This window comes from Suricata suricatta, chromosome 5 (genome assembly GCF_006229205.1).
Source record: "Suricata suricatta isolate VVHF042 chromosome 5, meerkat_22Aug2017_6uvM2_HiC, whole genome shotgun sequence".
In the NCBI taxonomy this organism is placed as follows: domain Eukaryota; kingdom Metazoa; phylum Chordata; class Mammalia; order Carnivora; family Herpestidae; genus Suricata; species Suricata suricatta.
This window is the reverse complement of record NC_043704.1, coordinates 153165293-153178475: the sequence shown is the minus strand read 5'-3', so window position 1 is coordinate 153178475 and position 13183 is coordinate 153165293. Positions and strand designations below refer to the sequence as shown.

General features: G+C 61.5%; 1 protein-coding gene across 1 annotated transcript in view; it reads right to left on the bottom strand.

Moving 5' to 3' along the window:
* The window catches only part of SCN5A (sodium voltage-gated channel alpha subunit 5), an 86476-nt gene that overhangs the window by 66061 nt on the left and 7232 nt on the right, over nt 1-13183 (bottom strand). The window contains exons 2-3 of the mRNA XM_029940546.1: nt 9024-9338; nt 6302-6420 (exon numbers count right to left, since the gene is read on the bottom strand). Of these exons, the coding sequence (XP_029796406.1) occupies nt 6302-6420; nt 9024-9296 (392 nt within the window). The 5' untranslated portion in view covers nt 9297-9338. The remainder of the gene's footprint in view (nt 1-6301; nt 6421-9023; nt 9339-13183) is intronic.

Here is a 13183-nt window from a genome sequence, read left to right as displayed (position 1 = left end):
AGCACCCACTCTGAGCAGGAGCACCCCCTCCGAGCAGAAGCACCCCCTGAGCAGCCTTGCCCCCCCAGGGCGTTGGGCATCTCTTTCCCCGTGCAAATACTTCCTAAACAGCAGTGCCCATCTGTTCCCCAGCAGAAGGCGAGGTCCTCAAATGTTGGGACCGTGTCTCGGCCATCCTTCCGGCCCCTTGGCCGGGAACTGAACGCTGAAGGCCTTGTCTGATCCCAGGCTCTGGCTACTTCTCTGCTGCTTCAAGCTGGATGGAGCCCTACCTAACCTCCACCACCTCTCCCACCTCTGCAAGACCTACAGAGGAGCAAGGGGCCAGCCCTGGGCCGCTCTCGGGCTAGCGCACCCCCAAGGGCCCGGCCCCGGGCCGCTCTCGGGCTAGCGCACCCCCAAGGGGCCGGATTCAGAGCAGGGACATTCTGCTACTCTCACAAATTCTCTCCGCAGCCAAAAAAGAGAGGCTAGGGCTCTCACTCCCTTCGGCTGTCCCCAGGCTCACGGCCTGGCCCCAGCCCCGTGGGCAGCGGCTGGCCGTTGCGATCCCCTTGGGCTGCCAGGGAGCTGCAGCAATTGCGCCCTCAGGGCCTGCCTCCTTCCTCCCGGGTAGAGCTCCACCCTTGTCCGAGGTCTGAGGGGGAGGCTGGGCTGAGCTGGGGTGCTGACTCGTGGGGGGGCGCTGCCCCGCTAGGTGGGGAGGTGAGTGAGGCCTCGGAGAATCTGGGTGCATGCCCTCGGCCCTTCTGGGCCTCCTTCTGGGCCCATCTCAGCCCATCTGGGCCTAGGGGATTAGGACCTAGTGTGCAAGCCCCACCCCCCGGGTCCTGATGATTTCTCACCCGAGATGTTAAAGCATCAGGCTTTGGGAATCTCCCTGAGCAGGGCTGCGCAGCTCAGAGCCCTGACTCCAGGAAGTCCTGACCCCTCCCTTGTGGGCGGACCCCTCTCCAGGCGTGGGGGACGGGGGGAGGGACGTCCCTCAGCCTGTCCATCCCTCTGCCGGTGTGCGGGTCTCCATGGCCAAACCTCACTCCCGCCTCCCGTACACGTGCACACATTCCCGAACGCGGGCTCCGCGCCAACGCTTTCCTCCCTGGGCAGGTAGCTGGCCCCTCAACCAGGGGTACTCACCCCCACCCAGCCCCGACTGGGGACCCCAGGCCAACCCTGAAATATTTACTAAGCCCTTCCTAGGGGCCAGGCTCCGCTCTCTGTAACCATGAACTAAGTCAATTCTCCCAGCGCCCCTATGAGAGGGGTTTGGTGTCCCTTTCATACAGGAGGAGACTGAGGCACGGGGTTAGGTGAGGAGGTGACTGCCGGAGGGAGAAGAGCAGCCCCGCCCCTCACGCCGCTACAGCCACGTCCTGACCCCTGACAAGCACGGGTGTTCATATATGGCAAACGGGACCCTGTGGGTTCGATTAAATGAAGGGTCCGAGACAGGCGATCACCCTGGATTGCCGGCCGGGGGCAAGGTCGCCACAGGGTCAGGCCCCACCGGCGCTTGCTGGCTTTGCACACGGCGAGGCCACAAGCCAAGGAGTCCACGCAGCCTCTAGAAACTGGGAAACTAGGTAACAGATTCTCCCTTGCGCCTCTGGGAGGAATGGCCCCTCCCCCATACCCTGAGAACTTCTGGACTCCGACATCCAGAACCATAAGATGATGCATTTGTTTAAGCTTTAACATCCACAGACTATTGGTAGGAAGCTGGCGGTCCGGCGCAGACCCCCCGCTCGGAGTCTTGCTGTACCGCCTCTGCCTGACCCACCAAGGGTCCAGCCTGCAGGGCTGGGGTGAGCCACGCGGCCGCAGGTCCTCACCGCCACGGGGAATGCTACCGCACGCTTGGCCTCTGCCACTCACAGGGCAGTAAACTGACGCCAGAAGGGTCTGTGAAGCGTGAGCAGCCTGCCGCCCAGGGGAGGGATGCAATCAGTGGTCATCTCCAAGAACAAAGCTAAGGAAGGAGCACGTGTGCCCGGCCCTGGGAGGGAGACAGGGAGGCGCCTGAAGAGGTCCAAGATGGGATGCTGTGAGAAACCAGCCCTGCCTCCGGCCGGGCTGAGCAGGAAGGCTTCTTGGAGGAGTCATTTGGACGCCTGCGCACAATAGGGCACCGGTGCATCAGCGCAGCCGGTCATGGTGAAGCAAGGCCGGCTGCCTGGGGAGGCCCCTCTCACGGATCTCACTAGGCTGAAGAACAGACAACAGCAGTGCGGACAGGCTGCCTTGGACCAGAAGGCTTGGTTGGACAGACACAGGCAAGCTGAACTCCAGCATCAGGGCTCAGGGAAGGGCCAGACCACCAGGGCCTGGGTCCCAGGGTGGCGAGCGACAGGAGCTGCCCGTCCTGGCTTCCCCGGACACCAGACGCGTTAGGATGAAGCGCAGCAAACTCTAGTCTCTCAGCCCCTTGACTGCTTGAAACCCTGCGTGGCTCTCCCGACCTCGGGGACCACGCTTCCGTGACTCACAGTCACTCCTGCGTGTGTGTGGTCTCCTGCTAGAGGTGCCTCTGGTCCATGTGACTCTGCCCAAAGCACCTCCAGGCCCCCCCTCAGAGCCCAGCACGCAGCCAATACCAGAGCAATGAGTCAAGCTGCTCCGGGCAGGGCGCACCTGTTTGCGCTGCCTGGCGGTTCAGGCCGGCCACTGAGCTGGCCCGTGTGTGGGCAGAGGCGAAGGCCAGCTCTCTAGGCTGAACGTCTTCAATCCTGTGTGTCATTGTCCCCAAACACCCACTCCCAGCCTCATGATTAAAATGCCAGCAAGGGCTGCCTGCATGGGTGGCGGGGAATGCCTGAAACTTGGCCTGCCTATCTTCAGATCCCGGGGAGTCAAACCTCCGCAACAGAAGGGATGCCGTGGGGGGCATGTTCATATATTTGTGCTATTCAATGAACATGCACACGCACACGCGCACACAAACACACACAAACATGTGGTTTGATTGCCCATTTGAATGTGCCAGGGGAGCGTGGGAGGACTTTGTGAGCAGATCCCGCGCACCCAGGAAGGCGAGAGCTCCCGGCGTGAACGTGAGGCCTCTCCGAACGTGTCTGTGGTGCAGTTGGAAGTTCAGTTGGTTTCTTTTATTTAATCCTGGCAGGAACACATCCTGCAGGGTTATAACAAAAATACATCGGAAAAAAATAATCCTACATGCCCATATTTACTTTGTAGGCCACTTCCCAGGGATGCACTGCGAGTGCGGAGCACAGCGCGAGGCTGAGCGGAGCTGCGGCGCCCCAGCACGTCCCCGTGTGCGCCTGGCTGTGACCAGCCAGTGGGCTTGGAGTGCAGTGGCCGCCCTGCTCCCTTCAGTTTGTCTCTGCCCCCCTCCCCGCCCCTTCCGAAGGGCCTAGAAGCGCGTCCCTGTGTGGCTCCGTGGGCGTCCAAATGGACGTGAGAACGGAAGCCGACCGCGGGTGCAGACTTTCGGTTTTGCAAGATGCAGAGGTGTTAGGGCTTTGCTGCGTGACAATATGCATATAGTAAACACCACTGAACTGCACACTTCAAGATGGCTTGGGATGCTAAATTTTACGTTGTGCGTGTGTGTGTTTTAACTACAATACAGAAGAATGTCAGCAGAGTGAAAATTCATGATTCAAAGCACAAAAATCTGTGTGCATTCGAAATGCATAACGGCTGCAGATGGGCACAAGGTTCCTCTTTGGGGTGAGGAAACGTGCCGGAATTAGATAGTGGTGAAGGTTGCACAACGTGAGGAATATATTAAAATCCACTCAATTGTACATTTTAAAATGATAAAGCGTATGGCATATGAATTATATTTCAATTAAGAAAAGAAAAGAAATACACAGAAAGCTTGCGGACCCCTAGGCCTTCCCCTGGAGATTCCCATCCGGAGAGGACCAGGAATCAGCATTTTAAATAAACTTCCCAGGCAAGAGGCACGTGACCCTCACCGACGGACACCTGTAAGCAACTGCCTGAATCATCGAGCTCTTTCGAAAATGCAAGGGGTGGGGTGGGGCGGGGGCCCGAGGGTCCCAGTTCTTGAAAGATCCTCACGATGCAGGTGCTACTGGTCATGCAGTGCACTTTGAATGGCAACGCTCAAGGGCACAGAGGCTGCTCCCAAACCCTGCGGATCTAGACCTTCCTCTCCCCCACTGCGCTCGGAGCCCACCAGGGGGCGCTGTCGAGGACAAGCAGAGGGCTCCCAGCCCCAGGCCGCCTCTGGCAGCCTCAACGACCGCAAGCCGCTTCCCTGGGGCAGCGACCCTGGGGGACATTAGCCATCAGCCGGCTCTGAGGCCTCAGGGTTGGTCCCGCCAGGTGCATCGAGACCCTCACGGCCTCGGCCACTGCTCAATGGACCCTGGCCGAGGTCTGCCTGGCCTCACCTGCCCGCCCCGGCCCCGCCCCCTCCCCCGCCCGGGGCCTTGCAGGAATCCTGGGGCTGCTGCGTGTCCCTGGGGGGCCCTGTGGCTGGCAAACAGGCCGGTTGGTTAGATACCTGGAGGAGAAGCCCCAGGTGGGAGCCCTACGAGCTTTCTGGGAGCCACGCCCTCGGAGCGAGCAGGAGGGCGCCTCTCCTCCGCCCGCAGCCTCTGCCCGCGCCCGCAGCGGCCACAACTCTTCCTGTCGCCGTCTTACCACTCTCAGGGGACCGAGGACGGAGCCTGCAGCAGCCCCATGCGCCCGGTGCCCAGCACAGTGCCCAGCACAGTGCCCAGCAGGGCAGACGGCTCGAAACTACACCAGCTCCTCGCGCCTCCCAAAGCGAGATGCGGCCCTGAACAGCCGCCCCTCCGCTCAGCCCGGCGGCCCTCAGGCACAAAGGGCAGAAAGTGGGGCCAGGAAGGGGCATCTGTCACCTCTGCTTGCACAGGAAGAGCCCCGAGCTCTCAGCATCTCCGGGGCTACAGAGCTCCCCACAAGGCCGGCGTCTCCCCGAAGACTCCCATCCTGCCCAGAGGTTGACGGGTCTTTGCTTGGTCTCAGCAAAGGGCCACCCGGAGTGCGGGGCAGAGGGGGCCCTTGGGGAACTCTGCCAGCGGCCTGCACACCCACAACTCATCGCTGCGCAGAGCCCAGAGGCACTGATTCGATTAACAGCCAGCCAGCTGCCAGCCAAGGAAGGCTGCCCAGGCCGCACACTGAGACATAGATGCCTCTGGCTTCAACTGGATGCCCGCCTCCCCACCTTCCCATCTGTGGTGCCCCTTTTCTGAAGTCCACAGGACAGCCGCGACTGGGTACTGAGACCCCATCCCACGCCCCAAGCGTCCCACCCAACAGGCCCCCTGGGGCCCAAAGGCCAGTTCTGTCCCTCAGTACCCAGCAGCACTCAGCACTCCCCTCAGTACCCTGCGGCACTCAGCACTCCCCTCGGTGCCCTGGGGCACTCAGCACTCCCCTCAGTACCCTGGGGCACTCAGCACTCCCCTCGGTACCCTGGGGCACTCAGCACTCCCCTCAGTACCCTGCGGCACTCAGCACTCCCCTCGGTACCCTGGGGCACTCAGCACTCCCCTCAGTACTCTGGGGCACTCAGCACTCCCCTTGGCACCCTGCAGTACTCAGCACTCCCCTTGGTACCCTGGGGCACTCAGCACTCCCCTCGGTACCCGGGGGCACTCAGTACTCCCCTCAGTACCCAGCAGCACTCAGCACTCCCCTCAGTACCAGGGGCACTCAGCACTCCCCTCGGTACCCTGGGGCACTCAGCACTCCCCTCAGTACCCTGGGGCACTCGGCACTCCCCTCGGTACCCTGGGGCACTCGGCACTCCCCTCAGTACCCTGGGGCACTCAGCACTCCCCTCGGTACCCGGGGGCACTCGGAGCTTTTTAAGGCTGCAGTTTATGTAATTTAAGGCTAACCAGAGTCCTTTGCGATAACTGAAACTGCAAACATTCTGTCAACACCTAATCAAACGGCAAGTGTTGTCTCCCTCGAAGGATGCCCACGTGTGACGAAGCCAGAGGCCTCTTAACCAGGAAGCGGCTTCTCCTTGGCTGAGCCCTGCCGTCCCTGCAAAGGGAGGGGACTTTGGAGCCAACCTCAGAGTCAGGGGACACTGACAGGCCTGTGACCTCCAGGACCCTTAGGTGCTTGGCTTCCAGGATGGTTCTCTCCTGAAGAAGCAGGGTTTCCCAAACTTGCAGGTGCCTGAGCACCCGAAATGCAGATGCTTATTTGGCAGGTGTGGGCGGGGCCGAGAGCCTCCAAGGGCCCTCTGCCCTAAGCACCCCCCAACCCCGGGGGGTGGGGGGCCCAGAGAAGCTGCAGGGTGGGGACCGACCGCAAAGGATATGAGTGAACCAGAATCTTCACAGCCGCTCTCCGGACAGGGTGGAAGGGACTGAGCACGTACAAGGCATTCGTGGCACTGAACCGGAAGATGGTCTTGCCTGTGTTCAGCACGATGAAGGTCTGTGAACACAGGTGTGTTAGGCTGGGGGCCCTTGTGGAGTGGGGATTTAGGGGGCATTGTTGGCTCAGAGCCCGAGAACCCTGGCTAAGGGGTGGGGTGGGAGAAAGATAGGGACTGAGAGAGGGAGGGGAAGCAGGGGAGGCGCCGGTGTGGTCGGCAGGTCGGTGGGCCCCCTGCCCTCTGGCCCTCGGCTGCGGTGGGACCAGGTCACGTGTAGGGGAATGCCAGGCAGGGTGGGACTCAGTTTCGTTTCAAAATGACACTCCTAACAAGAAGGGGCCTCTCCTCTCCCAGCTGAGCTGTTGTCCAGCAAAGACTGGGGTCCGGATGACCCTGCCCCTTCTGACCCCTCCCTGCCCGCTGGGGTGACAGGGGCAGACGAGGGAGCTGGTCTGCAGAGAAGACCGGAACAGGTGAGAAGCAGGGATGGGAAAATGCAGACCCCAGCCCAGGACAGGTGTCAGTCCCCAGCCCCCCACCAGAGGACATGACCTAGTGCCTCTCCTCCACTGGGGGGGAGGTGTCCTTTTTTTAAAGTTTATTTATTTACTGTGTGTGCATGCGCACAGGAGTGGGGGAGGGGCAGGGAGCGAGGGAGAGAGAGGACCCCAAGCAGGCTCCCTGCCGCCAGTGCAGAGACTGACTCAGGGCTCGACCCCACAAACCATGAGATCATGACCTGGGCCGAGATCAAGAGTCACACACTCAACCAACGGAGCCACCCAGGTGCCCCTCTTTTTTTTTTTTTTTTTTTTAAAGGTAAGCTTCACGCCCAGCACAGAGTCCACTGTAGGGCTTGAACTCACAACCCTGAGATCAAGAGTCGAACACTGAACCGACAGAGCCCCCCGGAGGTCCCCCTGTCCGGGGCAGGCTATCTTGAGCAGCCCTCGGCCAACCCTCTCCCCAGGCTTCCAGAAGACACTGCCCGCACAGCACGCTGTGGTGTGGGAGTGACCAGAAGTGCCAGAGGCTAGGCCACGTGCGGATACAGCCCTTTCGGGCAGCAGGGCACCCCCACCACCCAGGCTAAGGCCGGCACAGATGAGGGGCTCAGGGGCCGTGCCTTTGCCAGGGCTGAGCTGGCGAGACGAGGTTCTATTTAATCTGCACTGGGGAGGCACGCTGACTGGATGTGTCATGTCCAAAAGGTCTGCAGTGGGGCCCGTGTCACCCCTTGGGACTCAGGCAGTGTGGCTGGGGGACTGCAAGGAGAGACGGGGGGTTAGAGGCCGGAGTCAGACCTGGGCCGTGGTCCAAGTATTCCTGACCACAGGGATGGAGGCCGGGGCCCTGGCTGCTTCCCGGCCCAGCTGTCACCAGCCCCCAGGGCCCAGCCCAGCCTCGACTCCGGCCCCAGGCGGTCCTCCTGCCGGGCCCAGCCAAGCCTGACCTAACCGCCGCTCTCTCTCTCTCTCTCTCTCTCTCTCTCTCTCTCTCTCTCTCTCTCTCTCTACTGACTCCCGGCCTGGCTGCCCTTCACCTCACCCTGATCTCACCTCCCGCTCTGACCAACCCACCAGGACCAATTCCAGCTTCCAGCCGAACTCTGGCTCCACCGGCGCCCCTGGCCTCTGACCCCAACCCTGCCTGTGTCATTTGACCAGGGGGAGGCACAGCCAGGTTCAAGGCCTCTTCTCTCACCTGCGCATGTGGACTGGGTGGGCTGTCCCTATACAGTTCACGCCCCACTGGATCACACACGGAGACCGCCGTGCCCCACACCCACCCTCAGAATCCAGGTCTCTTCAGTGCGGCCTCGAAGCACGGTGTCACACTCACACACACTCAGGCGCCCGGTGACACGGACACGCCCTGGCCGTGTGCACACTGGCCCTGTCTCCCTCCAGCGCTCCCCCAGCCCCGGCACTGACTGCAGTAATGCGTGCGGCCACCTCCTTCCTCAGGGCCTGGCTTCTGGGGAGAGGCCTCCAGCTGCGCAACCCAGAAATGTGGGCAGCTGGGAGGGGACCAGGCACAGGGAACCCTGTGCACCTGCCCGCAGTGTGAGAGCTGGGGCCAGGGCAGGGCACCCAGATGGGGGGACTCACCTCCCGGGTGGAAATCCCTACTGGGAGAAAGCCTGAGTCACCTGCCCTGTGGACGGAAGCCACTTCCTCCCTTCCTCCCCCCACACTCAGGGGCACAATGGCAGAGGCGGCTCCCTCCCAGCCCCTCTCGGACTTCTGAGCGGCCCTCACGGGCCCAGGAGCCGCTGCCTCGCCCCAGCGCCCACAGATCCTCCAGCCGGAGTGTGCGGGCGGCATGCTGTCCCCGGCAGGAGAGGGAGCACGTGCTGGCTCCGGGACCCGAGACGGGCAGCAGTCCGCCCGAGGGGAAGGTCTAACCACAGACGACTTGAGACAGGGCAGCCCGCAAGGAGCAAGACAGCGTGGCTGCCCTCCTCCTCTTCCAGCACCAAACCCTATCCGGCTGGAGTAAAGTTACATCGACCGGCATACGGGTCACCCGTGACTCCCTCCCTCAGTGCCCGGGAGCCCAGCCCGGACACAGCCCCACTCGGGGGCGAGGCCCCCTCCCCGTCTGTCGTGCTGGCGTGGGGGCCGCAGGAAGGCGCGGGCACGAGGCGGGCGGCCGTCACCTTTTGGGCGCTGTAGAAGGGGTCCAGGTCCTCCAGGGGTTCCCCGATGAGCTCTCGGGGCGGGGTGCCGTAGAGATCCGGCAGCTTTTTGGAGGCCTGCAGGTCCAGCTGAGGCCGGAGGGCCTCCTCCTCGGGCGGCCCTTCGCGGCTCTCCTGCGAGGCGGCCGAGCCCCGGGCTTGCCTCTCCGCCATGCGCTTCTCGATGGCCGCCAGGGACTCCCGGGTGAACTTGCGGAAGCTGCTGGTGCCCCGGGGTAACAGGAAGTCTGCCATCTTCTCATCCTGCTTCTGGGGCGCAGGCGGTCCTCACGTGGCCTGCGCGGAAGCCAGAAGACACAGACGCGGCCCTGAGGCTCTGCCCAGGCCCAGGGATGGGGGGATGGGGGGGCCCTGCCAGGGAGGGGAGCACGAGGTCTGCAGAGAGGGTCCCAGCCGCAGTCCCCGGCCTCTGCAGAGGCCCGCCCGGCCGACACCGGCCTGGGCAAACCCGAGTCCTCCAGGCGGCGGGCTCCGTGTGGGGACCTGCAGGGCGGTCCCCTCCCCGTCCCAGCGAGCACGTTTGATGGCATGTAGGCAAGCCCTTTGCTCTGCCCGCTCAACACAAAAGGGGGCCCTGCACCTGCTGGTCCCTTGCCCGAGATACTTCCCAGTGAGGTGCCAACACTCGCTGGACTGGGAGGGATGCTCCAGGGGCCGGGGCCTGTCATCTGTTCAGAGCACACAGGAGAGGGGAGGGCAGGAGAAGGCCGGTGCCGTCCCTCCTCGCAGGCCTGTCCGTCAGGGAACCCCTGGACCTGTGGAGGGTGACCAGAGGCCTCCTGGCCAATTCTGGGGACACCCTGTCTCCCCACAGCACACGAGCCTGCAGGGAAGGGCGCTCAGACTTTGCCTGGGGTGCGGAGGTGTCAACATCTGGTAAGCCGAGTGAGACCCAGGCAGACCCCTGGGTTTCTGGAAACAGCCCGGTGACAGGCTTGGGGGGGCATGCGGGTGCTGCGGTAGAACCCAGCTGAGGGGACCCCTCACCCCAAGATGCCCAGGAAGAGCATTTTTTTGGATGGAGCATCTCAGGCTCCTCATGCCTCCCCACCTGCTCGATTCCTCCCCAACCCAAACAAGTGAGGGCTGATGCCAAGTGACAGCGGAACCGGATAGCAGTGACCGCCGTCCACGAGGGCACTTGACCGGCACACGTGTATGACACCAGACCGGGGGAATGTGGGCCCCTGTGGCCTCACACGATCCAGGACCTGGTGTGAACAGACTCTGCCTATGACTTGGAGGCCAAAGAATGTGCCCCTGACTGTCCCAGCAAAACAGGATGTGGTAGGCACCGCTCTGAGAGGGGACACCGCGGGGCGGGAGGCAGCGTCGCTCATTACCACATCAAACCCAGGAATGGCCGGGCACCGGCTCAAGGGGGAAGGGCGGACACCTGTTGGCGGTCTCTGCCAGGACACAATCCCTTTCCGTCAACCAAAGGCAGGCTTTGCCTTGATCTCACCCCCTCGGAGCTGGTCACCAGTGACGCCAACGATCTGCCACATCAACCCTTGCACACGGCCCGCAAATGACTGCTGAGAGGCAGGCACCTGGCCAGGTGCCAGGTAAACAGTGAGGAAGCACAACACAGCGGGCCCCACGAGGGCCCCTCTGGTCCCCAGGGAACTGCCGCGAGGACCGTGTGGAGGGAAAGTCAGAGCTGAGGTCCTGGGACCCCGCACTCGAAGGACCACTCACCCTCTGGTGCCTTGTTCTTCTATTTCATTCAAGGAAAGTTAGAGGAACGGCTCTTTGGCAGGTGAGGGAGCAGGTCCCCCTTTCCGAAAGCACCTCTCTGTCCACCTTCCATCTCCGAGTGAACAAGAGAGGAGTCTGGAATACTCATCACCCAACGTGAATGACCTTGTTTTTCCCTAGCTGGTAAGAATTTGGGCAATTTTACACTTTCTTTTCTGTACTTTTCTTTAGGGCTTGAATTAGGATGATCTTGTATTATTTTCACACAAACTATAAAGTCATTAGTCTCTCCTTAACAAGAAGGAAAAAGAAAAAGAAAAGCCAGGCTGGAAGACGGCGGCCCTCGGCAGGGCAATGCTCTCCACCGCCAGCCATCACTAGTCAAGTAAATCAGGAAGCCTCCTCTTTGGCTTGGAAGTATTTCCTAAAATAGTGTTCTCTGTCTCATTGTATCCATTTGTGTCCCCGTGCCTGCAAGGGTTCTTGAGACACGTGTATGCCCATGGACCTGCAGAGGCTCTTGGTATATACTGGGGTGTGTGTGTGTGTGTGTGTGTGTGTGTGAGTGTGAGAGAGAGAGAGAGAGACAGAGAGAGAGAGAGAGACAGAGAGACACGCATAAGCTTACACCTGCACATACGTCTGTTCTGGTAAAGGTGTTTTTAAAATGTGTGTTGAGGGGCGCCCAGGCGACTCAGCAGGTCAAGCGTCTGACTCCGGCTCTGGTCAGGATCTTGCTGATCTTGCCGGCGTGAGTTCGAGCCCTGCGTGGGGCTCCATGCTGACCGCTCAGAGCCTGGAGCCTGCTTCGGTTTCTGTGTGTCTCTCTCTCTGCCCCTGCCCTACTCACATTCTGTCTCTCTCTCTCTCAAAATAAACATAAAAAAAATGTGGACTGAAATCTGTGATTCACGCAGATTGGGGCACATATCCTGAGTGTGCTGGCGGATGAATTTCTGCAAACCAAACACGGTGGTAACAGCACCCGGGTCAAGAAAGAAAAAGGTCTCTTGTCCCCCAGACTTGGATTCCCTCTGTCACCAGCTCCCTGGTCCCGGGCAAGCACTCTTGCGACTGCTGCCAGCAGAGACAACTTTGCTGGTCTGTGCAGCTCTGGGATTCCTAGCAGGCCTCTTGGAGGGCCGGGAAGGCGTTTGGGGGGCAGGGGAAATGACACCTCATCCTCACTGACTTCTCACTGCAATTAAGCACCTCCCTCAGTTATGAATGTAGGCAGCCAAACGATAGTGTTAGCAGTACCTGTGACAACAGAAGCTTGAAGCTCTTTCCTTGACCTGTGACAGGTGCCACAAGGGTCTCAAAAATCATGAATGCTTCCCGATACTTCAAAATCACAATGCTTATTAGAGCCACTGCTAGGTGGCATTGTTTAGCACGTTGATAAACAAGGGTGGACAACCGGGGCCTAGGTCTCAGGAAGGGTCTTGTCCCAGGCCGACTCAGCACAGCACCCATATCCTGGGAGCCTGCGTTCTCCGAAACCAGATTCCAGATGAGCTGCCCCACCACCTGGGCAGCCAGGACGCCTCAGGTTCCAAAGCAAACCAGTCAGGAGTGTCTTTTGTCTGTGGCTCCAGGCAGGCGGTGCCCGGTGGGTGGGCAGGAGGGATCTGTTTCCTCCCTTGTTCTTCCCCTGCCTGCACCTGGCTTTGGCCTTGCCCCTCCTTCAGCAGCTCAGGGCCACGCCCTGCCCGGGGCCCAGACCGCCTGGCAAGGCAAGTTTTCCAGTGATGCCAGAGTAAAGAGGGGGTGCGGCTGAGGATGCCCCAGCCTTAGCCTGTGGGGCTGGGCAAGCACAGGGGGCTGGGCCCTGCCCAGTGCCAGCGCCTGGGGGAGCCCGGGCCTGCCTGGATTTTCCTGCAGGCAGCACCCCCTGACTCCCGCCCCCTCCCACGGCGGCTTCCCAGTCTGCTCCCTGGGCTGGACAGGCTTCTTCCAGCCGATCGCCCCTCCTGGCCCACTCGCCCCTCTTCTGTCGGCCTCACTCAAGCTCAAGGGCCCCCCACTCCGTCTTTTCTCAAGTTCATCAGTTTCTGGTCTTCTCTCAAGTTCATCAGTTTCTGGTCACTCGGGGCATCTCTCCCAAAGCTCTGCGGGAGCAGACCGTGAACCCTCACTTTCAAAGAGGCTCCTTGGATACTGGCTGCACCCCTGCTCCAGCAGAGAACATCCCCGCCTCCCAGGGCCAGGCCTCCTCCCTCTTCCCTTCCAGCCGTCACCTGCGACCCCCTCACTACCCGGCTGGCACACTCCCAACACTGTCTCTGCCCTGTGCGTGACAGGGCCACCTCGGGCTCTCCCCACGGACACCCCCCACCGACGCCGTCTGTGACTGCCCACGTGCACCGACCCCCCCACGCCGTCCGTGACCGCCCACGCACGCCGAACCCCCCCCACGC